The sequence below is a fragment of the Ornithorhynchus anatinus genome, chromosome 5 (assembly GCF_004115215.2).
Source record: "Ornithorhynchus anatinus isolate Pmale09 chromosome 5, mOrnAna1.pri.v4, whole genome shotgun sequence".
NCBI lineage: Eukaryota > Metazoa > Chordata > Mammalia > Monotremata > Ornithorhynchidae > Ornithorhynchus > Ornithorhynchus anatinus.
Window position 1 is genome coordinate 266,704 of NC_041732.1, and position 22,911 is coordinate 289,614.

Here is a 22,911-nt window from a genome sequence, read left to right on the forward strand (position 1 = left end):
CATTTAAAGAGGGAGTCACAGGGTGAGAACAGGGTGGTGGGCTGGGGGGGGGGGGGGAGGGAGGGGTGCACGCAACAACCAGAGAGGCAATGTGTGCATTGGAAGGTGCGAGGGACAGTGGGCTAAGGCAGCGGGGCTCCCCATCTCCACTGCTACCGTCTGGATGAGTGTCCGAGACCCAATCCTCACTGACGGGCAAAGAAACCTCACCGAAACCCACCTGGGACAACTGCCTTTGAGCCCAAGAGCTGAGGATTCAACTCCTGCTGGTCGAGGCCTCCTTCACACCCCCAACACCCCTGGAAATCCAGAGCTCCAATGCCCCCAGTGCCCAATCCCGATATCCCAGTAGCTATAGGGTATTTGCTCCCCTTCCCAGGCCCTGGGTCTGTGTCTGTCACCCCAGCCTCTGCTTCTGACCCCCAGGTGCCCCCGGCCCCCAGGAGCAACAAGACGATAGCAGGTCCAGGAGCCTCAAAACAGTCCACCATGACATACAACATGACAGAGAAACACTGCCATCTGTGGCTTTTGCCTGGCTCCCTGTTACAGTGTAAGCTCCCTGGGGGACAGGGACTGTGTGTCTTCCCTCCATCTCACCTCCTGAAGCCACCAATCCAGCGGGCTGCACACAGGCTGGGCCCTGACACACCAGAGCACCTACCGTGGGCAGAATGCTGTACTGAGCGCTTAGGGGAGTACGAAAGAATCCTTCACTTTGAATCCATCCCCTGGGGGGGGGGGGAGATTCCTGCCTTCAACTTCCTCCAGCTGCACTTCCTGTTTGTCCAAGATGGGACCAGGAGGCAGAGGCAGTGTGGAAATTCGCTTCAATTTATTCAGATCCAGAAAGACAAACCAGCCCTTCCCTCCCCAACCATACGGCACTCGAGACCCTAAGGTTCTAATGGGAGGGGTGTACGGGGAAAAAGGAGGTAGGGGCGGAGAGAAGAAAAGGAGGCGGGGAGGTGGGGAAGAGGAGGTGCGTGGAGGGAGGGAGATGGGTCTGCAGGGGCAGGGGCAAACAAGGGGCTATCTGAGCCCAAGCTTTTTCTTTTCCTTCTGTTTCTTGCGGACGATGTCGAGGTTCCGGTCCTTCCACATGCTTTTCCTTAGCTTGATGGGGCGCGAACCGACGTACTTCCCTGGTGGATGAGATGGGGGAGGTGGAGATCAGAGGTGGGGAGAGATGGCGGCAGGTAAGACCAGGGGTGGGGGAGGTAGGGGAGAGGGGCCTCACCGTTCATCTCGCGCATGGCCCGGACATAGTCGTTGGGGTCCTTGAAGCTGACAAAGCCGTAGCCCTTGGTCTTGCCGGTTCTCTTGTCCCTAACGACCTTGGCCTTGAGGAAGGATGGGAAGCGGCTGAAGGCCCGAGCCAGGATGTCATCATTCACCTCGTTGCCCAAGTCCCCGCAGAAGATCCGAAAGTCATCTAGGGGGTCGGAGATCATGGGTCAGACTTGTGTTGTGGGAGGGGGAGGGCACCTTGCCCATCTTGGACCGGGACTCCCAGGTGGGGCAGGGACTGTGTCCTCTCTCACATTATCTGTATCAGCCCCTGAATCAAGCACCATGATGGCAAAGAGTAAACGCTGAGTGACTCTCCTCAGTGGGACTCAGTCCTGTCCCCAACACTACCATCTCCCAGCTGCTACCCCTGCCGTGAGGCCATAGGCTCCATCTCTCCCGGATGTCGCCTCTGTCTCCCGTCCCGCCCCTAGGATTGCCGCACTACTCCCCACTTCGGCCCCCGTCCACCGCTGCTCCTCCCGCCGCACTTCTCCCTGCTAATTCATTCATATTAATGTCAGTCTCCCCCCCTAGGCTAAACTCGCTGTAGGCTGGAAACATGTCTATTAATTCTGTTATACTGTGCCCTCCCAACCTCTTAGTACTTAGTATTATGCGCAAGCTCTTTGTGCATAATAATAATTTAATAATTTTAGTATTTGTTAAGCAGTTCCTGTGTGCCAGACACGGTACTAAGTGCTAGAATGGATACAAATGATCGGGTTGGACACAATCTCTATCCTAAATGGGACTCATGGTCTCACTCCCTGTTTTACAGATGAGGTGACTAAGGTGCTTAGGAAGCGCTCAATAAATATCATTTAACGCTATCCTCCATCCCCCGCTCGCTGTTCCTCCCCAACCACCCAGCCCCTTGCCCTCCTCCGCCTGTCCCTGCCTCACCGGCGTCCCACTCCAGCAGGCTGGGGTCCTCCCAGCTGCTCCCAGCGGCCGTGCGGATGCAACGCTTCAGCTTCTCCGGCTTCCCCTTCTTCTTATCCTCCCCCATTGGTTCTGGCACCTGCGGGGCAGAGGGAACGGACCAGAGCCCCCGTGGGGTCACGGCCAGGTTTGTCACAGAGTTACCGCCGGTATCCGCGGTTCTCTCCCCCAAGTCCCGCTCCCCTCACCTCGATGGCCATGAGGCCGGGGGGTGGCTCGGGCCGGGGGGGCCGGCGGGGCCGCAGAGAGAGCAGCTCGGGGATGCGCAGGGGGGGCAGGAGCCCCCGCACCACCTCCAGCGGCAGGGGCAGGGCCAGCGGCTCGGGCTCCGGCAGGGGCAGGGCCATGGGCAGGGGCAGGCTCGGCCCGATCACCGAGGCCCCGGCCCCCCCCAGGGCTCCGCCTGCCGCCCCCGTGCCCGCGCCCCCCACCTCCTCCAGTCCAGGGCCAACGGGCCCCTCCGCCTCCTTCTCCTTTAGGCCTAGGCCCAGGGCCAGTGCCAGCTCATGGGGGGTCTCCTCCTAAGAAGGGAAGGGGAAGAAACGGAGTCAGAACTGAAGCAGCCCTCCCCCCCCCCCCCCCCGCAGCAACCTGTTCAGCTCCCACCTCCCCAGCCACTCCTCCTTCCCCTCAGCCCAGGGAGACAGTGTGGGAGCACAACAGGCTGGAGGCAGAGGAAATGAGGATGGATCTCGAGGACCCCATCCCCCAAAGTCCTGGGTAAGGGGAGAGTACTGGTACCCAGGCAGGTCGCTGCAGGGAAAGCCACGGCAGGGCCCAGGGGCTCCAAGGCTTCGGCCTGAGGCAGGGTTGGGGGGTTATATGCTGCAAGGAGACCCAACTCTGACCCCAACTTTTTCTCCCCACCGCCCCATCCCTCCCATGCCCTGCCCATCCCTCTCACCGTGGTGGCCCTTAGAGTGCCCATTGCCCCCATTGGGGGACCAGGAGCTCGGGCCATGGCAGGGATCATCATAGGAGGGCCAGCCAAGGGGGGGCCCACGAGACCCTGGTGTGGGGGTCGCAGAGCCATAGGGCGGGGTCCTCCTGCTGCAGAGAGGAGAAACAGACGTTACCACAAGTCCCTAGGATCCACTGTGGGAGAGAACAGACATCCCCACCCTCCCGGGGGGCTTGATTTGACAGAGCAGGGAGGGGGCCTCACCTGCTCGTTGTAGGACATGGGGGACGAACGCCGGTCGCAGGATCGGAGGGCGCTGTGGGGGGACGGCTGGGGTGGGGAAAACAAGGGAGAAACCATCTAGGACCACGACCTCCGCCGGTCCCACCTCTGTGACCCCTTCAGGTTCCACCTCCTCTCACACATGGAGCCCCACCCTCAGCTCTCCCGTTCCGACCCCCGCCCGCCACCACTTGTCCAAAAGATCCTTCCCGGACTACCCCCCACCCCACAAGCCCACCAGCTCCTGGCAGGCCGAACACCCCTGAGCCCCCTGGAAGCGGCAAGGCCTAGTGGAAAGAGCACGGGCCTGAAAGTCAGAGGTCCTGGGGTCTAATCCCGACTCCACCACACGCCTGCTGTGTAACCTTGGGTAAGTCCCTTCACGCCTCAGTGACCTCACCTGTAAAATGGGGATGAAAACTGTGAGCCCCTTGTGGGACGGGGACTGTGTCCAACCTAATTACCTCGTATCTACCTCGGTATTTTATATGGCGCTGAACACGTAATAAACACTTAAGCCCCACCATAGGAACCCTTTCATCTGAGGAGTGAAGGGGTGTCAACTCCCCCTTCCCCCAAAGTGGAGAGAGGAGAAGAAGTAAAGGAGGAAGGATCTCTGACCCGTCCTTCGCAGATAGAGCGCATCTCGGGCCTCCGGGCTGTCCAGGCGACTCCGGTCACTGGTGGCGAATCCCACTGGGTGAGATAGAGACGTGCGGTGGACACGGGGCATGGAGGGAGATGGGGTCGAGAGAGAGAGAGACCGGGAAAGAGGAGAGGCGCGGTGGGGCCGGGGCTACTACTCGTTCATTCGATGGTATTTACTGAGCGCTTACTATGTGCAGAGCACCGAACTAAGCGCTGGGGATGGACAATCCTCACCTGGGCCCACAAAGGGCACGGGAGGCCCCACGATTGGGGCGACCACGGTGGCGGCGGCGGCGGCCCGGGCCTCCAAGCTCTGCTGCACCTGCGGGACAGGGGGCGGGGACTGACACTCCCGTCCCCGCCGCCCCCGGGGCAGGACCCCCCCCCCCCCATCCCGAGCTCCCGCCGCCGCCTCCTCCTCCCTACCTGCTGGTAGGTGTTGGTGGCGATAATGGGTCGGATGACGGGGACGGCGGGGACGGCGGGGACGGCGGGGACGGGGTCGGGGGCGGGCAGCCCGGTGGCCGGGGCCCCCAGCACCTCCTGCTCGAACCTGCCACGACAAACGACAGCGGGGCTCGGACCCCATCGGCGCCCGCGCTCCCTCGTTGCCAGAAGCAGAGCCCGGGCTTGGGAGGCGGAGGTCATGGGTTCGAATCCCGCCTCCGCCGCTGGCCCGCTCTGTGACTGGGGGCAAGTCCTCTGGGCCTCAGTTCCCTCATCCCTCAGGGGGATTGCAAACCGGGAGCCCCGGGGGGGGACAACCTCATCACCTCGTATCCTCCTCCCCCCAGCGCTTAGACCAGTGCTTTGCACCCGGTGAGGACTTAAATACCGCCATTATTATTAGTATTGTTATTACTGTTCCCCCGGCGGCGGGGGAGGGGTAAGGGAGCCCTGAAGCGGGCCGCGGCGTCTCTCACAGAGCCATCTCGGCCTCCATCTCCTTCAGTCGCTCCTCGCCGCTCTTTCCGGGGCCGGGGGCCACGGCGCCCCCCGCCACCGGGCCCCCCGCCGCCGGGACCCCCGCCGCCGGGCCCCCCGGGGCCACCCCCGCCATGGCCGCTTCCGCCGCCGACTCCGGCCCCGATGGCGTCGCCGCCGCCCAGGCGCAGGCCGATGACGTCGTCCCTCCCCTCCCTCGGCGCGCGGCGATGACGTCCGCGGCCCCCGCGGGGGGGCCCCCTTGCGCCGGGCCCGCCGCGGCGCAGGCGCACTGGGACGGCGAGAGGGGCCGGCCCCGCCCCCTGCCGTCCCACCCCCACCCCCGCCCCACTCCAGCACACACACAGCCTCCTGTCCGTCATAACTTTATTGGGGGTGGGGGGGACAGGTCGGGGGGGTTGTGGGGGTGGGGGGGACAGGTCGGGGAGGGGGTGGGGAGCCCCGGCAGCCCCCGCTCATCCGCTGTGTCCCTGCAGGCTGGTCCGAGCGCGGCTCCAGCGCCGCTGCCACTCCGCCAGGCTCAGGCCGCCGCGCCGCAGGCCCGCCACGCACCGCTGCGCCGGCTGCTCCCACCTGCGCCCGGCCGGGGTCCGCCGTCAGTACGTCCGAGCCCGGGGGGGGGGGCCACCCCCACGCCCCGGCCCCCGGGGCCGCCCGCCCGGCCCCCCGGCATCACCCACCAGTCGTCGATGGCCTCCCGGAGGCGCGGGCCGCGCTGCAGGCCCTGGGCCAGGAGCCCCCGGAGCTGCTGCAGCGCGGGGCGCAGACGGGCCGCCTGGTCCTGCTCCCGGGAGGCCTGCGTCTCCAGGAGTTCTGGGGGCAGGAAGGACAAGACCTCGGCATCCACTCCTCGCTCTCGCTCAAGTCGCGCGTTCAGTCCATCGCTGAATCCTGCCGCTTCCACCTTCACCACCACGCTAAAATCCACCCTTTCCTCTCCACCCAAACCGCCACTACATTAATCCGAGCACTCATCCTTTCCCGCCTCGATTACCCTATCGCCCTCCTTGCTGACCTCCCTACCTCCTGTCTCTCCCCACTTCAGTCCATACTTCTCTCTGTTGCCCGGATCACTTTTCTACAAAAACATCCAGGCCATTTTCCCCACTCCTCGAGAAACTCCAGTGGTTGACCATCCTCCTCTGCAACAAATAGAAACTCCTCACCCTAGGCTTCAAAGCGCTCAATCCCCTTGCCCTCATCTCGCTACCCTCCTACTACAAACCAGGCTGCAAACTTCACTCCTTTAAAGGCTAACCTTCTCACGGTGCCTCGACCTCACCTATCTCGACGCCAGCCCCTGGCCCGTGTCCTGCCCCTGACCCGGAACTGTCCTCCCTCTTCATATCCAGCAGACAAATACTCTCCCTCCTTGAAAGGCTTACTGAAGGCACATCTCCAAGAGGCGTGCTCTAAGCCCTCTTTTCTTTTTCTTTCACTCTCTTCTGCGTCACCCTGATGTGCTCCCTAAAGGAGCATCGTCCCTCCCAGCCCTACAGCATTTATGTACATATCTGTAAGTTATATTTTTGTCTGCGTCCCCCACTTCACTGTAAGCTCGTTGCAGACAGGGAATATTTTTACTGTTATATTGTACTCACCCAAGGCCTTAAAACAATGCTCTGCACTGTACGGTGCTTAATAATAATAATGGCATTTGTTAAGTGCTTACTATGTGCAAAGCACTGTTCTAAGCGCTGGGGGGGACTACAAGGTGATCAGGTTGTCCTATGTGGGGCTCACAGTCTTCAACCCCATTTTAAAGATGGGGTAACTGAGGCCAATAATAAATATGATTGACCTGCAGTGTCTGGCCCAGGCGCCTCATAGGGATCTTCATAGTGGGCGGAAGGCTACTGACCTTGCACGAGAGGGGTGGACGTCGAATGCATCTGCAGGGGGCCGAGGACCCCAGCAGCACGCTGCTGGAGCTGGGCCTGGAGGAAGCGGCGGTCCTGGCGGAGGTCAGCCACCCGCGCCAGGAGCAGCTCCGGGGCCTGGATCGGGGCAGAAGGGACGGTGGGGTGGTGGGAGAGGAGGTGAGGACAGGGGTGGGGGTAGGGAAGGCGCAGATGGGGGGCAGGAGGGAAGGCAGGGACAGGGTTGGGGTGAGGGAGGAAAAGCGAGGGTAGGAGCTACAGGGGTGGGGGAGATACTGACTTGGTGAGGTGGAAGCCCCAGACTGGTGACGACGGGGTGGGATCGCTCCTCTGGGGGTGGTCGCTGCTGCCGGGGCAGGATGGTCACGGTCCTGGTGGGGGGGAGAAGGGGGTGGGCCGGGACAGAAAGGTGGAGAGAAGCCGCCATGGAGTGGGGAGGAGGAAGAGAAAGGCAGGGTCAGAAGTGGGGGGGGTGGGGTAAACTGTTGGGGGTTTGGGCTATTTGGGTATATCCTCTGGTCTGTGGTGGGGAGGGGGTCCCGGCCTCCCCCAGACTGGGCTGGGTGCTCAGGTGGCAGTGCAGCAGGGGAGGGGAGGGGAGGAAAGGAGAGGAACGGGTGGACGCTCACCGGTCCAGAGGTGGGAACGGGTGCAGCAGGGGATGGAGGTTGAGGCCCTCCAGCAGCCGAGCGTCACGCTCCAGCCCACCCTGCAGACCCTGACCCTCGCCCTCCACGGCCGCCGCCACCGCCACCACTTTCTGCTGGGCACCCTGACGCACCTGCGGGAAGGAAGGGGGGCGGTGGCGTGATCAAAGTGGTGCACCCCCTCCTTTTCCCGGGCCCAGTCCCCCGTCCCCGACCGCCGGCCCTGGGGCTCTCACCTCCCCGGGACACCCCAACAACTGGCTCTTGCTCCTCGAGTTTCCCTTGATCAGCGCCCGGATCTGCTGCTGTCGCTCTTCCTGGGTCACACGGAGTCAACACACGAGGTCGACACGTGGGGTTCCCCTCCATCCTACCCCAGCCGTGGGTGGTCCCGCGTCCTTCTCCCCGCCGCCTCTTCCCATGCTCCGGCTGGTCCCGCTCCCACTCACCACAAGGCTCCGGAAGCTCAGGATCCTCTTCTGCTTGGCCTGAAGGTCGCGGAGGTCCCGCTGCCGTCGCCCGCCCGCCGCCTCCAGCGCCTGGCACTGAGCGCCCAGCGCCGCCCTCAGCCCCCGCAGCCGCGCCGCCCGAACACCCAGCACGAGCGCCAGCCTGGCGGGGGTCACACACCCTCAGCCCCGCGGCACCCACGCAGAGAGGGTCGTGGCCTCCCGGGGACCCCATCCCCATCGGAGCCACGGGCTCCCCCTGTCCCCACCTGTCAGTCAGTCAAACGTATTTATTGAGCGCTGTGTGCTGGTCGTCGTACTAAGCGGTTGAGAGAGAACAACTGAACAACTAACAGAACCCGCCCACCTGTGCGCGGGGTCCCCCGGGCCAAGCTGCTCCAGGTTCTGGAGGAGGCGATGGAGCTGCAGGGTGAGCGTCCGGTGCTCCTGCAGGAGGGGGCTCCGCCGAGACAGCAGCTCCGCTGCACCGCGCCAGCCGTCCTGTGGGTCACGCGTGGGTCGGGAGGGATCGGGAGCAGCCGTCGGGGTGGCACGGGAGAAGAGCGGGCAGTGACGCTATGTGTGTTGCGGGCCAGGGGGCGCGGAGGGTGGAGGGCAGCATGGTGCCTACCTGAATCAGATTCTGCAGAGAGGGCAGGGCCTCGCAGGAGGAGGTGGAGATGTCAGAAGTGACTTGCGGGGGTGGTGAGACAGCGTGGAGGCTGCAGGGGGGACAGGGGAATGGGCAGTGAGGCCTCTGACGGTCCCTCGATCCTCTCCAGCCCCTTGAACAAGTCCAACCCCTACCTGAGCTTCTGTCCAGTGCCCGGGTCATCCGGGTTGGTCAGCCTCTGTAGCTGGGCCATCTGCTCTTGAGCCAGGAACTCCAAGGCACCCAGCACATGGGCAGGAGGATGGCTGCCCAGCAGGACCTGGGGCAATAGGGAGGGAGCTCTCAAGTGCTCCTCCCTAGAACCAGACACTCTGGCCAGGGAGTCTAATGGGCAGATCTGACCGGTAGCTCCCAGGCAGGGGACGGGGCACCCCAGGCCTTTACCTCCACGCTGCTCAGCCACTGCCGGTGGGTGGTTGCACTCTGGCTCTGCCTCGCAGCCCTGCAGGAGAGGCAGAGTGGGCAGGGGACCGATAGGAATGGAAGCAAGAGGGAGGGTTGGCGAGAGAAGGAGGGCATGTGGAGACTGAGCTGAGGGGGTGGGGGGAGAGGAGCAATCACGGCGGAAGGGGAGGAGGGATGGAGGAATGGAGGGTTCAAAGGGCCAGCAGTGCGCACCAGCTGTCCCTCTCGGGGCCGCAGTCCAGCAGCGAGTCCAGGAGGTCAGCCCTGAGGGCGCAGGCTCGGCGGACGTCTCGCTGGGTGACAAGTGGACAGAGGAGGGGTGAGAGGTCTGTGAGACCCCAGGCCCAGCACTGGGGGAAGGGGTCCCACCGCGCGTGGCACTCACCAAGACGTCGGGCTCCAGGGCCGGGAGGTCAGCAGGGGCGGAGGGGAGCGAGGCCAGTGGGACCTCAAACACCACGTCCACGGAAGCCTTCCTGTGGTGGGGCAGACCGGGGACAGGGATGGGCCGAGGCCGGAAGGGGAGCAGGTCGGACGGATGGACAGGAGTGGGGGGTCCGGAGACAGACCGAGCCCATCGCTCACCTGCTTACGTCCCGCAGCCGCACCAGTTGTCCCTCCAGCCGCTGGACTCTGTCCCTCAGGCTGCGTCTCTGCCGGGCGGCGCCGGCTGCCCGCGCCTGGAACAGCAGGGCTCGGCGCTGTGCGTCCTGGACCCTCCCCAGGGTTTCCTCCACGGCCCCCTCTGGATGGGGGACGACACCGGGTGAGCGGAAGCGAAACCCCCGCCCCACCCCGGGCCCCAGCCCGCACCTCGCCCTCCCTTTTCCCCAGCCCCGGGCCCTCACCCTGAGCTTCGGCCTCCCTCTCTGCCAGCTCCAGGCTCAGGTCCAGATCCGACAGCTCGGCCCGAACCCGGGCCACGGCCTGCTGCAGCTCCAGGCGCCGCTGGGCATCGTGCGGGGCGCCGCCTCCTGCCTGGGAGGGGCCCGGAAACTGAGGAACTGAGGGCCGGGGAGTCGGGGTACAGCGGCTGGAGGGGTCTAGGGTCTGGGGGTTGGGACACCTGCAGGTCCTCTCCCCTCGAAGAACTCCCCCTCCCCCCCCGCCCTCCAGCCCCTCACCTGTGAACGGTCCAGGTGAGCGTACCTGGGTGGGGAGTCAAGGAATGCAGAGGAGCGTGGCGGGACCCGAGCGGGAGAGGGGGGTAGGTTTTTGGGGGGTGGGGAAGGGAAGGCATGAGGCTGTTGGGGGGGTGGGGAGGGGGAGGCACGAGCCTGTTGGGGGGGTGGGGAGGGGGGAGGCACGAGGCTGTTGGGGGGGTGGGGAGGGGGAGGCACGAGGCTGTGGGGGGGTGGGGAGGGGAAGCACGAGGCTGTTGGGGGGTGGGGAGGGGGAGGAGGAGGCTGTTGGGGGGTGGGGAGGGGGAGGCACGAGGTTGTTGGGGGCTGGGGAGAGAGAGGCACGAGGCTGTTGGGGGGGGAGGGGGAGTGCGGAGGCGGGAAGGATACCACAGCACATTCCCACGAATTTTCTTCACGTTCCTGGGAAAAGCATGCGTCCGAGGCGTTATTCCTAACACCTCCCCAGGCCGGCCGGCCCGTCCTTCCCCGGCCCCGCCCCGCCCCGCCCCGTTTCCTCTGCCCCGCCCCGGTGCGCGTCGGGCGGCGGCCGGCAGGCGGCGCTCACCGCGGGCTGTGGACGTGTTGGGTGACGTAGGTCCAGATGGCGGCGCCCTGCCCCACGCACAGTCTGCGGGAGAAAGAGAGGGAGGCGGAAGCCGTGGGGCGCGGGGAACGGCGCCGGGGCCTCCCATCCATCCGTCCGGGCCCCGGCCCCCCCCCGTACTTCCGGAAGGCGCCGTCCGGGGGGAGCCGGTGCGGCGGCAGCCCCATCTCCTCGGTGGCCCAGCGCCGCAGCTCGCGGCCCAGCGCCTGCGGGTCCATGGCGGAGGCCGCGGCCGGACCTTTCCCGCTGCGGATCTCGAATCCGCGGGCGGCGGGTGACGTCACGCGCGGGCGCCGCCGCGGGGAGGCCTGGGAGTTGTAGTCCGCCCTGACGCCCGGCGGCCCCGGGTCACGTGGTCGTCGTGTCCGGTCCCGTTCGAGGCCTGCAGGGGGCGGGGCCCTGCTTTCCCCTCTCTCCTCGCTTTCATTCCTTCAATACGATTTCCTGAGCGCTTACTATGTAAAGAGCCCTGGACTAAGCGCTTGGAATGGACAATTCTCTTTCCAGCGCAGTGGCAAGAGCCCGGGCTTGGGAATCAGAGGTCATGGGTTCTAATCCCACCTCCACCACCTGTCAGCTGGGTGACCTTGGGCAAGTCACTTAATAATGTGGGTATTTGTTATGCACTTACTATGTGCAGAGCACTGTTCTGAGCGCTGGGGTAGATACAGGGGAATCAGGTTGTCCCACGTGAGGCCCACAGTTAATCCCCATTTTACAGATGAGGGAACTGAGGCACAGAGAAGAAGAATAATAATGTTGGTATTTGTTAAGCGCTTACTATGTGCCAAGCACTGTTCTAAGCGCTGGGGTAGACACAGGGGAATCAGGTTGTCCCACGTGGGGCTCACAGTTTTAATCCCCATTTTACAGATGAGGGAACTGAGGCACCGAGAAGTTAAGTGACTTGCCCAAGGTCACACAGCTGACAAGGGGCAGAGCCAGAATTCGAACCCATGACCTGTGACTCCCAAGCCCGGGCTCTTTCCACTATAAGCCACGTTGCTTCTCGTCACTTCACTTCTCTGGGCCTCAGTGACCTCATCTGTCAAATGGGGATGAAGACTGTGAGCCCTACGTGGGACAACCTCATTACCTTGTATCTACCCCAGCGCTTAGAACAGCGCTGTTTTTTGTCCGTATGTCCCCCCTATTAGACTGTAAGCCCGTCAGTGGGCAGGGATTGTCTTCATCTGTTGCCAAATTGTCCATTCCAAGTGCTTAGTACAGTGCTCTGCACATAGTAAGCGCGCAATAAATCTATTGAATGAATGAATGAATGCTGGACACATAGTAAGCGCTTAACAAATACCAACATTATTATCATTAATCCCGGCTCCGCCACCTGACAGCTGGGTGACTCTGGGCAAATCACTTGATTTCTCGGTGCCTGAGTGACCTCATCTGGAAAATGGGGATGAAGACTGTGAGCCTGAAGTGGGACAACCTGATTACGCTGTATCCACCCCAGCCCTTAAAACGGTTCTCGGCATATTCATTCATTCATTCATTCATTCAATCGCATTTATTGAGCGCTTACTAGGTGCCGAGCACTGGACTAAGCACTTGGAATGTACAATTCAGCAACAGATAGAGACAATCCCTGCCCAGTGACAGTCTCACAGTCTAATCGGGGGAGACAGACGGCAGAGCAAAACAGATGCCTCTTGGAGGAGCTGAGTTCTCAGTAAGCTCATAGTAAGCGCTTAACAAATACTAACATTATTATTATTATAATTATTATTATTTCTCCCTTTGGCCCCAAACCTGTGGGGACCCCTCCCCTCTCCTCCCCCCAATCCCCTGCCAAAGACCCTCAGGCCAAACCATCCAGCTCCCAGCACACTCCGTTTGCCAATCACCAGGCCGAAGCCAGATCCATCATTCATTCATTCATTCATTCATTCATTCATATTTATTGAGCGATTACTGTGTGCAGAGCACTGTACTAAGCACTTGGAATGTACAATTAGGCAATGGATAGAGACAATCCCTGCTCAACAATGGGCTCTCTTTCCCTCTGCCCCTCCCCATTCATTCATTCAATAGTATTTATTGAGCGCTTACTATGTGCAGAGCACTGTACTAAGCGCTTGGAATGAACAAGTCGGCAACAGATAGAGACAGTCCCTGCCGTTTGACGGGCTTACAGTCTAATCGGGGGAGACAGACAGACAAGAACCTACTCCCTCCCTCTGCTCTTCCCCCTCCCCACAGTACTTGTGCAAATTTGTATATGTTGTTTATTACTCTATTTATTTTGTCAATGATTCATTCATTCATTCAATAGTATGTATTGAGCGCTTACTATGTGCAGAGCACTGTACTAAGAGCTTGGAATGTACAAATCGGTAACAGATAGAGACAGTCCCTGCCCTTTGTCGGGCTTACAGTCTATTCGGAGGAGACAGACAGACAAAAACAATAGCAATAAATAGAATCAAGGGGATGAACATCTCATTAAAACAATAGCAAATAAATGGAATCAAGGTGATGTACATCTCATTAACAAAATAAATAGGGTAATGAAAATATATACAGTTGAGCAGACGAGTACAGTGCTGAGGGGTGGGGAAGGGAGAGGGGGAGGAGCAGAGGGAAAGGGGGGAAAAGAGGGCTTAGCTGAGGAGAGGTGAAGAGGGGGTAGAGGGGGAAAACATATATACCTATGCATATATATGATTCTATTTATCTTGATGGTATTGAAACCTACTTGTTTTGTTTTGTTGTCTGTCTCCCCTGTTTAGACGCTGAGCCCATTGTTGGGCAGGGATTGTCTCTATCTGTTGCCGAATTGTACATTCCAAGCGCTTAGTACAGTGCTCTGCACATAGCAAGCGCTCAGTAAATATGAATGAATAAAAGGGGAAGACAGGCAGCAAAACTAAACAAGTAGACAGGCATCAATACCATGGACAAGCATCAAGATCCATCTCCCCTCTAGATTTTTATTATTATTATTTTAATGGCACTTAAGTACTTACTATCATTCAATCAATGGTATGTACTGAGCACTTACTGTGTGCAGAGCACTGTCCTAAGCCCTTGGGAGAAAACTATGAGCCAGTCACTGTACTAAGCACTGGGGTAGATACAAGAGAAACAGGTTGGACACAGTCCATACCATAGAGTAATAATGATAAGCGCTTAGAGTATTTGTTAAGCGCTTACTGTGTGTCAGGCACTGTACTAAGTCCTGGGGTAGATACAAGCGAAACGAGTTGGACACAGTCCCTGTCCCATGTAGGGCTCTCAGTCTTAATCCCCATTTTAGAGATGAGGTGACTGAGGCACAGAGAAATTAAGTGAGTTGCCCAAAGGCACAGAGCAGTCAAGTGGTGGAGCTGGGGCTAGAACCCAGTTCCTTCTGACTCCCAGGCCTGTCCCTATCCACTAGGCAACGCTGCTTGTGTCGGGTGCTAGTGAAATAGGATGTTCCCACAGCTGACTGCTGTAATGGACCCGGAGGGAAAAGCCAGTCTCCTCTGAAGCCCTGACAGTTCCACCACCCTTCCTGTCTTACAAGCCGGTAACCTTGGCGTTACTCTTGACTCCTCTCTCTCATTCAACCCAATATTCAATCTATCACTAAATCTTGTCGGTTCTACCTTCATGACATCGCTAAAATCTGCCCTTTCTTCTCCATCCAAACGGCTACCCCGTTAATCCAAGCACTTATTCCAAGCCCCCTTGATTACCGGATCAGCCTCTTTGCTTACCTCCCTGCCTCCTGTCTCTCCCCACTTCAGTCCATACTTCACTCTGCTGCCGGGGTCATTTTTCTACATATAAGTTTCCGACCATGTTTCCCCACTCCTCAAGAAACCCTATCCACCTCTGCATCAAACAGAAACTCCTCACCCTTGGCTTCAAAGCAGTCAATCACCTTGCCTCCTCCTACCTCACCTCTCTACTCTCCTACGACAGCCCAGCTCACGCCCTTCATTTCACTAATGCTGGCCTTCTCACTATATCTCGATCTTATCTATCTCATTGCTGACCTCTGCCCTTATCCAGCCTCTGGCCTGGAACACCCTCCCTCTTCATATTCGACAGACAATTTATTCTCCTCACCTTCAAAGCCTTTTTGAAGGCATATCTCCTCCAAGAGGTCTTCCCTGACTTGGCCCTCCTTTCCTCTTCTCCCAGTCCCTTCTGTGTCATGTTGACTTGCTCCCTTTATTCATCCTCTCTCCCAGCCCCACGGCAATTCTGTCCAGATCTGTCATTTATTTATTTCTATTAATGTCTGTCTTCCCCTCTAGACTGTAAGCTCTCTGTGGGCAGGGAATGTGTCTGTGATATTGTTGTATTGTAGTCTCCCAAGGGCTTAGTACGGTGCTCTGCACTCAGTAGGCATTCAGTAAATATTGACTGACTTGTCTTAAGTGTGCACAAAATTTATTAGGCAGGCATTCCTTAGTCTTGTCACCAGAATTTAATTTTCCCTGAACATAGACACACACCAAGCATGAAATCCTTAAACTTAAGAATGTAAATTTGTCCCTTAAGAGCCCCAAATTGACCACAACTGAAAAATTTTCAAGTCTGACCCCCTCAAGTGTCCATTTCCCAGTGGTGCTTGTCTGAGGGTATGGTTTTATAAACCAAGTATCTATATGCTACAAAGGGTTTAGTTTAATTTAGCTTACTTTCTCTTTTCTTCAAAAAAATAACATTGACCACTTCCCGTCTGTAGAGCACTGAGAGAATACAGCAGACATGATCCCTGCCTTCACAGAGCTTACAGTCCAACAGCAGAGACATTCACTAAAATGATTTACAGCCAGGGGAAGAAGTAATAGTAGTACTTATTAAGTGCTTACTTTGTGTCAAATTCTGTACCAAGTTTTGGGAAAGAATACACAGGTGGGAATTGGACAAGATCCATGGCCTTCAGGGGACTCAATCAATCAATGGTATCTATTGAGCACTTACCGCATGCAGAGCACTGTACTAAGTACTTAGAGAAGCAGCGTGGCTCAGTGGAAAGAGCACGGGCTTGGGAGTCATTCATTCATTCATTCATTCATTCAATAGTATTTATTGAGCGCTTACTATGTGCAGAGCACTGTACTAAGCGCTTGGGATGAACAAGTCGGCAACAGATAGAGACAGTCCCTGCCGTTTGACGGGCTTACAGTCTAATCGGGGGAGACGGACAGACAAGAACAATGGCACTAAACAGCGTCAAGGGGAAGAACATCTCGTAAAAACAATGGCAACTAAATAGAATCAAGGCGATGTACAATTCATTAACAAAATAAATAGGGTAACGAAAATATATACAGTTGAGCGGACGGGTACGGTGCTGTGGGGATGGGAAGGGAGAGGTGGAGGAGCAGAGGGAAAAGGGGAAAATGAGGCTTTAGCTGCGGAGAGGTAAAGGGTGGATGGCAGAGGGAGTAGAGGGGGAAGAGGAGCTCAGTCTGGGAAGGCCTCTTGGAGGAGGTGATTTTTAAGTAAGGTTTTGAAGAGGGAAAGAGAATCAGTTTGGCGGAGGTGAGGAGGGAGGGCGTTCCAGGACCGCGGGAGGACGTGACCCAGGGGTCGACGGCGGGATAGGCGAGACCGAGGGACGGCGAGGAGGTGGGCAGCAGAGGAGCGGAGCGTGCGGGGTGGGCGGTAGAAAGAGAGAAGGGAGGAGAGGTAGGAAGGGGCAAGGTGATGGAGAGCCTTGAAGCCTAGAGTGAGGAGTTTTTGTTTGGAGCGGAGGTCGATAGGCAACCACTGGAGTTGTTTAAGAAGGGGAGTGACATGCCCAGATCGTTTCTGCAGGAAGATGAGCCGGGCAGCGGAGTGAAGAATAGACCGGAGCGGGGCGAGAGAGGAGGAAGGGAGGTCAGAGAGAAGGCTGACACAGTAGTCTAGCCGGGATATAACGAGAGCCCGTAATAGTAAGGTAGCCGTTTGGGTGGAGAGGAAAGGGCGGATCTTGGCGATATTGTAGAGGTGAAACCGGCAGGTCTTGGTAACGGATAGGATGTGTGGGGTGAACGAGAGGGACGAGTCAAGGATGACACCGAGATTGCGGGCCTGCGGGACGGGAAGGATGGTCGTGCCATCCACGGTGATGGAGAAGTCTGGGAGCGGACCGGGCTTGGGAGGGAAGATGAGGAGCTCAGTCTTGCTCATGTTGAGTTTTAGGTGGCGGGCAGACATCCAGGTGGAGACGTCCCGGAGGCAGGAGGAGATGCGAGCCTGAAGGGAGGGGGAGAGGACAGGGGCGGAGATGTAGATCTGCGTGTCATCTGCGTAGAGATGGTAGTCAAAGCCGTGAGAGCGGATGAGTTCACCGAGGGAGTGAGTGTAAATGGAGAACAGAAGAGGGCCAAGAACTGACCCTTGAGGAACTCCAACAGTTAAAGGATGGGAGGAGTCGGAGGTCATGGGTTCGAATCCTGGCTCTGCCACTTGTCAGCCGTGTGGCTGTGGGCAAGTCATTTAACTTCTCTGTGCCTCAGTTCCCTCATCTGTAAAATGGGGATTAAGACTGTGAGCAGACTATCATGTGGGACAATCTGATTACCCTGTATCTACCATAGCGCTTAGAACAGTGCTCTGCAAATAGTAAGCGCTTAACAAATACCAACATTATTATTATAGAGAAGCAGCGTGGCTCAGTGGAAAGAGCACGGGCTTTGGAGTCAGAGGTCGTGGGTTCAAATCCCGGCTCGGCCATTTGTCAGCTGTGTGACTTTGGGCAAGTCACTTAACTTCTCGGTGCCTCAGTGACCTCATCTGTAAAATGGGGATGAAGACTGTGAGCCCCACCTGATTCCCCTGTGTCTACCCCAGCGCTTAGAACAGTGCTCGGCACATAGTAAGCGCTTAACAAATACCAACATTATTAAATACCAACATTAAGTACTTGGGAGAGTTGGAAGACATTCCCTGGCCACAAGGACCTTATGGTTTAGAGGGGGAGTTAGACATGAAAATAAATAAATTATGGATATATACATAAGTGCTGTGGGGCTGAGGATAGAGTAAGTATCAAGTGTTTAAAGGGTATACATCCAAGTGTGAAGATGACTCAGGAGGGGCAGGGAATAGGGGTAAAGAGGGCTTAATTGAAGAAGCCCTCCTGGAGGAGATGTGATTTTTATAAGGCTTTGAAGGTGGGGAACGTATTGATTTGTCGAATTTGAAGGGGGGAGGGAGTGTCAGGCCAGATAATAATGATAATAATAATAATGTTGGTATTTATTAAGCACTTACTATGTGCCGAGCACTGTTCTAAGCGCTGGGGTAGACACAAGGGAATCAGGTTGTCCCACGTGGGGCTCACAGTCTTAATCCCCATTTTACAGATGAGGTAACAGGCACAGAGAAGTTAAGTGACTTCCCCACAGTCACACAGCTGACAAGTGGCAGAGCCAGGATTCGAACTCATGACGTGAGAAAGGGGTCAGTGTTGAGATAGATGAGATCGAGGTAAAACGAGTAGGTTGGTGTTAGAGGAGTGAAGTATGCAGGCTGGGCTGTACTAGGAGATCAGCAAGGTAAAGTTGGAGCGGGAAAGCTGATTGCGGGCTTTAAAACCAGTGGTGAGGAGTTTCTGTTTGATACAGAGATAGGTGGGCAATCACTGGAGATTCCCGAGGAGTGGGGAAACATGAACTGAGCTTTTATTTTTGGAAAATGATTCAGGCAGAAGGGTGAAATATGGACTAGAGTGGGGAGAGACAAGAGGCAGGGAAGTCAGCAAGAAGGCTGATGCGGTAGTCAAGGTGGGGAATGATAAATGGCTGAATGAGGGTAGTAGCAGTTTGGATGGAGTAGACAGGGCAAGTTTTAGTGATGTGAAGGTAAAACCCACAGGATTTGGTGACAGATTGACTATATGGGCTGAACGAGAGAACTGAGTTGAGGATAAAGACAAGGTTACAGACTTTTGAGATAGGGAGGACAATGGTGATGTCTGAAGTGATAGGAAAGTCAAGGGGAGGACAGGGTACGGGTGGAGAGATGAGGAGTTCTGTTTTGGACATGTTCAATTTGAGGTGTCAGCCTGTCATCCAAGTAGAGATGTCCTGAAGGCAGGAGGAACTGCCAGACAGGAGAGAGGGAGAGAGATCTGGGCTGGAGATGGAAATTTGGGTTTCATCCGCATAGAGGTGCTAGTTGAAGCTGGGGGAGTGAATGAGTTCTCCAAGCGAGTGGGTGTAGATGGAGAATAGAAGGGGACCCAGAATTGAACCTTGAGGGACTCCCATGCCCCAGAAGAGGTCACCCACTGCCCAACCCCTGCCCCCGGCGGGAGAAGTCATTTACTGAGTGCCCCAAGACACCTCAGGGTTCTGCTTCAGCCCAAGGCCCCTGGCTGTTCTGCAGGTGGCAGACAGGACACAGCAGCCCACTCCTGGTTGCTAACTCACTGGAGGAAGCCGGGAGCTGCCTCACCCTGATATGCTCCCTTTACTCATTCCCCTTCCCAGTCCCACAGCACTTAAGTACATATCTATAATTTATGTATATTTTTCTATTAATGCCTGCCTCCCCCTCTGAAATGAGAAGCAACGTGGCTCAGTGGAAAGAGCCCGGCCTTGGGAATCAGAGGTCATGGGTTCTAATCCCGGCTCTGCCGTTTGTCAGCTGTGTGACTTTGGGCAACTCACTTAACTGCTCTGTGCCTCAGTTCCCTCATCTGGAAAATGGGGATGAAGATTGTGAGCCCCACGTGGGACAACCTGATCACCTTGTATGCTCCCGGGTGCTTAGAACAGTGCTTTGCAAATAGTAAGTGCTTAACAAATATAATAATAATAATGATTGCATTTGTTAAGCACTTACTATGTGCAAAGCATGGTTCTAAGCGCTGGGATAGTTACAAGGTGATCAGGTTGTGCCACGTGGGGGGGAGTTGTGCCACGTGGGCTCACAGTCTTCATCCCCATTTCGCAGATGGGGTAACTGAGGCCCAGTGAAGTGACTTGCCCAAAGTCACACAGCTGACAAGTGGCTGATCCGGGATTTGAACCCGTGACCTCCGACTCCCAAGCCCGGGCTCTTTCCACTGAGCCAAGCTGCTTCCCCCAAATATCATCATCAACTGTAAGCTCGTTCTAGGCCAGGAATGGGTGTGCTTATTGATGTCTTGTACTCTCATTCATTCATTCATTCAATAGTATTTATTGAGCGCTTACTATGTGCAGAGCACTGTACTAAGCGCTTGGAATGGACAAGTCGGCAACAGATAGAGACAGTGCCTGCCCTTGACGGGCTTAGAGTCTAATCGGGGGAGACAGGCAGACAAGAACAATGGCAATAAATAGAGTCAAGGGGAAGAACATCTCATCAAAACAATGGCAAATAAATAGAATCAGGGTGATGTACATCTCATTAAACAAAATAAATGGGGTGATGAAGATATACACATTTGAGCGGACGAGTACAGTGCTGAGGGGGTGGGACGGCAGGGGGGAGGAGGAGAGGGAAAGGGAGGAGAAGAGGGTTTAGCTGCGGAGGGGTGAAGGGGGGTAGAGGGAGCAGAGGGGAAAAAAGGGGGGGAGCTGAGTCTGGGAAGGCCTCTTGGAGGAGGTGAGCTTTAAGTAGGGATTTGAAGAGGGGAAGAGAGTTAGTTTGGCGGAGGTCAGGAGGGAGCGCATTCCAGGACCGCGGGAGGACGTGGCCCAGGGGTCGATGGCGGGATAGGTGAGACCGAGGGACGGTGAGGAGGTGGGCGGCAGAGGAGCGGAGCGTGCGGGGTGGGCGGTAGAAAGAGAGAAGGGAGGAGAGGTAGGAAGGGGCAAGGTGATGGACAGCCTTGAAGCCTAGAGAGAGGAGTTTTTGTTTGGAGCGGAGGTTGATGGGCAACCACTGGAGGTGTTTAAGAAGAGGAGTGACATGCCCAGAGCGTTTCTGCAGAAAGATGAGCCGAAGCGCTTGGTACAGCGCTCTGCGCGCAGGAAGCGCTCGATAAATACGATTAAATGGATGAATGAATGAATTGAAACGGAATGGAGCGGACTGACGGACTGAATGGAGGCCCGGCCCCGGGCGGCCTGCAGGGGGCGGTGTGTCCGGGGGGGGGGAGGGGTGGTGCGATGGGCCGGGGCTTTGCCGCCGCTCTAGGCGACCGGAAGCTCGTCGCTGGTTTGTCCCGGGCCCAGCTTCACTTCCGGTTCCCTCGGAGGCCGCCGGCGGTCAGGGTCACATTGAGTCCCTTGGAGCGGAGTCTGAGGTGAGGCCCCTCCCCCGCCTCTCCGGCCCCGCCCGCTTCGGTCCCGTCCGGTCCGGTCCGGTTCGGCGCCTCTCTGGCCGGCGGCGGTGCCGGAGCTGACCCCGTCCGTCCCCCTCCCGCCCTCCCCGCAGGAGCCGCCATGGCCGAGGACATCAAGACCAAGATCGCCAACTACCGCACGGCGCCCTTCGACAGCCGCTTCCCTAACCAGAACCAGACCCGCAACTGCTGGCAGAATTACCTGGGTGAGCCCCGGCCCCCCGCCTCATTCATTCATTCGTGTGTCTTGAGCGCTGTTCTGAGCGCTTGGCATGAACCATCGGGCAACAGATAGACACCAGCCCTGCCCAGTGACGGGGGAGACAGACGGCAGAGCCAAACAAAAGCAAGACCACATTATCAAGATCAAGAGAGTCAAGGGGAAGTACACCTCATTAACAAAATAAATAGGATAATAAGCCATCTATCCAGATGAGCACAGTCCTAGGAGGAGGAGCAAGGGGGGCTCAGTCTGGGAAGGCCTCTTGGAGGAGGTGAGCTGTCAGTAGGGCTTTGAAGAGGCTCCCCTCCTCCGGCCTTTCGACTTGCCGACTCCCTTTCCCCCGGCTCGGCCCCCCGACACCCCTCTCCCGGTCCCCCGGTTGAGTTTCCCTCCCTCCCCGTCAGATTTCCACCGCTGCGAGAAGGCCATGAACGCCAAGGGCGGGGACGTCTCCATCTGCCAGTGGTATCGGCGCGTCTACAAGTCTCTGTGTCCCATCTCCTGGGTGCGCATCGCCTCTGCTTGCGGGCTGGGGGGTGGCGAGGGGGCAGGGGTGCGGGGGTCTCCCTGCGGAGAGGGAGGAGGGGGACCCACCCGCGTGGTGGGAGAGGGAAGAGGGAACCCGCCTTTGGCTCGGGGGACGAGGGGCGAGGACCCGTGACCTGAAAAGATCATTTTCCCCCCAGGTGAACACCTGGGACGAACGCAGAGAAGATGGCACATTCCCCGGGAAGATCTAAACCCGGTCACCTCGCCCTCCTCTGAGACCCGCCTGTCCGTCTGGCTCCGCCAGACTCCTCCCCTGCTCCCTCCCGGGCGGGGGGGACCCTGAATCATGAGCAGAATAAATCGTTTTCGGAATTGCGACTTGGTCTGGGCTGGCTCGGTAAGGTGGGGCGGAGGGGCAGGGTTGCGGGGGGAGGCTCACAAAGGTCGCATCGGCCTGGTGGGTCATAAATAGATGGGAGTGGAGTTGCAGGCCTTTGCGCTCCACCCCTGACTCCCGGTATAGAGGAAGGACTGAGCAGGAGGCCACTGGGCTGAAGCCCAGGGAATAACCTTTCTCCCTGATCTCTGGGGCTCTGAGGGAGACAGGACGCTACACATTGTGCTGCGGGAAGGTTGGGAGTAGGAGGTGGAGTCCTTCCCTAGGGGGCTCCTAGTCTGAAGGGGAGATCAGACACTACACACTACTGGGTACTTCGGGAAGGGCGGGAGGGGAATAATAATAATAATATTGGCATTTTTAAGCGCTTACTATGTGCAAAGCGCTGTTCTAAGCGCTGGAGGTTATACAAGGTGATCAGGTTGTCCCACGTGGGGCTCACAGTCTTAATCCCCATTTTACAGATGAGGTAACTGAGGCACAGAGAAGTTAAGTGACTTGCCCAAAGTCACACAGCTGACAAGCAGCTGACTCAGGATTTGAACCCATGACCTCCGACTCCCAAGCCCGTGCCCTTTCCACTGAGCCACGCTGCTTTTCTAAGACAGCAGATCTTCTCTCGGTGGCTGCAAGTCTGAGGGGGAGACAGGATACAGTAAGCACTCAATAAATGTGATTGAATAAATGAATGAATGACACTACGCACTGTGTTGGGGGCTGTGGGAAGGTGAGGAGGTGGGAGTCCCTTCCTGGGGGACTGCCATTATGAGTGGGGAGACTAAGG

The 22,911-nt window shown here is 57.7% G+C and overlaps 3 protein-coding genes across 6 annotated transcripts; 1 reads left to right on the forward strand and 2 right to left on the reverse strand.

Moving 5' to 3' along the window:
• Window positions 1–813: 813 nt before the first annotated feature.
• Window positions 814–5,141, reverse strand: RBM42 (RNA binding motif protein 42). The gene is made up of 10 exons (XM_029065278.1): window positions 4,990–5,141; window positions 4,493–4,619; window positions 4,301–4,388; window positions 4,040–4,114; window positions 3,401–3,466; window positions 3,140–3,282; window positions 2,424–2,756; window positions 2,197–2,314; window positions 1,241–1,435; window positions 814–1,145 (listed from the first exon to the last, which is right to left on the reverse strand). The coding sequence occupies exons 1-10, from the start codon at window positions 5,124–5,126 to the stop codon at window positions 1,033–1,035; spliced, it is 1,395 nt and encodes a 464-aa protein (XP_028921111.1). The 5' UTR covers window positions 5,127–5,141; the 3' UTR covers window positions 814–1,032.
• Window positions 5,142–5,425: 284 nt separating this feature from the next.
• On the reverse strand, window positions 5,426–11,073 carry HAUS5 (HAUS augmin like complex subunit 5). Its single transcript, XM_029065238.2, has 19 exons — window positions 10,914–11,073; window positions 10,755–10,817; window positions 10,577–10,609; window positions 10,190–10,214; window positions 9,914–10,043; window positions 9,651–9,810; window positions 9,451–9,541; window positions 9,279–9,358; window positions 9,045–9,102; window positions 8,795–8,919; window positions 8,619–8,709; window positions 8,355–8,488; window positions 7,988–8,150; window positions 7,775–7,855; window positions 7,521–7,672; window positions 7,172–7,262; window positions 6,873–7,008; window positions 5,692–5,824; window positions 5,426–5,584 (listed from the first exon to the last, which is right to left on the reverse strand). The coding sequence occupies exons 1-19, from the start codon at window positions 11,009–11,011 to the stop codon at window positions 5,467–5,469; spliced, it is 1,962 nt and encodes a 653-aa protein (XP_028921071.1). The 5' UTR covers window positions 11,012–11,073; the 3' UTR covers window positions 5,426–5,466.
• LOC100089037 (cytochrome c oxidase subunit 6B1) lies at window positions 9,318–22,108 on the forward strand. 4 transcript variants are annotated; one of them, XM_029065365.2, is made up of 4 exons: window positions 9,318–9,391; window positions 21,111–21,224; window positions 21,646–21,746; window positions 21,928–22,108. In XM_029065365.2, the coding sequence occupies exons 2-4, from the start codon at window positions 21,119–21,121 to the stop codon at window positions 21,979–21,981; spliced, it is 261 nt and encodes an 86-aa protein (XP_028921198.1). In that variant the 5' UTR covers window positions 9,318–9,391; window positions 21,111–21,118; the 3' UTR covers window positions 21,982–22,108. The 4 variants fall into 4 exon arrangements, with proteins under 4 accessions (XP_028921198.1, XP_028921199.1, XP_028921200.1 ...); XM_029065366.2 differs by lacking the exon at window positions 9,318–9,391 and adding an exon at window positions 9,455–9,477; XM_029065367.1 differs by lacking the exon at window positions 9,318–9,391 and adding an exon at window positions 9,750–9,831.
• Window positions 22,109–22,911: the final 803 nt, after the last annotated feature.

What these genes read in the sequence shown, in the direction of transcription:
- RBM42 (XM_029065278.1), bottom strand. Translation starts at nt 5,126, where the DNA reads ATGGCGGGGGTGGCCCCGGGGGGCCCGGCGGCGGGGGTCCCGGCGGCG. An exon ending in CCACCAACACCTACCAGCAG is followed by an intron (nt 4,389 to 4,492) that starts GTAGGGAGGAGG and finishes CCTGTCCCGCAG; the next exon opens with GTGCAGCAGAGCTTGGAGGC. An exon ending in CCATGTCCTACAACGAGCAG is followed by an intron (nt 3,283 to 3,400) that starts GTGAGGCCCCCT and finishes TCTCTGCAGCAG; the next exon opens with GAGGACCCCGCCCTATGGCT.
- HAUS5 (XM_029065238.2), bottom strand. Translation starts at nt 11,011, where the DNA reads ATGGACCCGCAGGCGCTGGGCCGCGAGCTGCGGCGCTGGGCCACCGAG. An exon ending in CGGCTGCGGGACGTAAGCAG is followed by an intron (nt 9,542 to 9,650) that starts GTGAGCGATGGG and finishes GCCCCACCACAG; the next exon opens with GAAGGCTTCCGTGGACGTGG. An exon ending in CTCTGCAGAATCTGATTCAG is followed by an intron (nt 8,489 to 8,618) that starts GTAGGCACCATG and finishes CGTGACCCACAG; the next exon opens with GACGGCTGGCGCGGTGCAGC.
- LOC100089037 (XM_029065365.2), top strand. Translation starts at nt 21,119, where the DNA reads ATGGCCGAGGACATCAAGACCAAGATCGCCAACTACCGCACGGCGCCC. An exon ending in CTGCTGGCAGAATTACCTGG is followed by an intron (nt 21,225 to 21,645) that starts GTGAGCCCCGGC and finishes CCTCCCCGTCAG; the next exon opens with ATTTCCACCGCTGCGAGAAG. An exon ending in CTCTGTGTCCCATCTCCTGG is followed by an intron (nt 21,747 to 21,927) that starts GTGCGCATCGCC and finishes TTTTCCCCCCAG; the next exon opens with GTGAACACCTGGGACGAACG.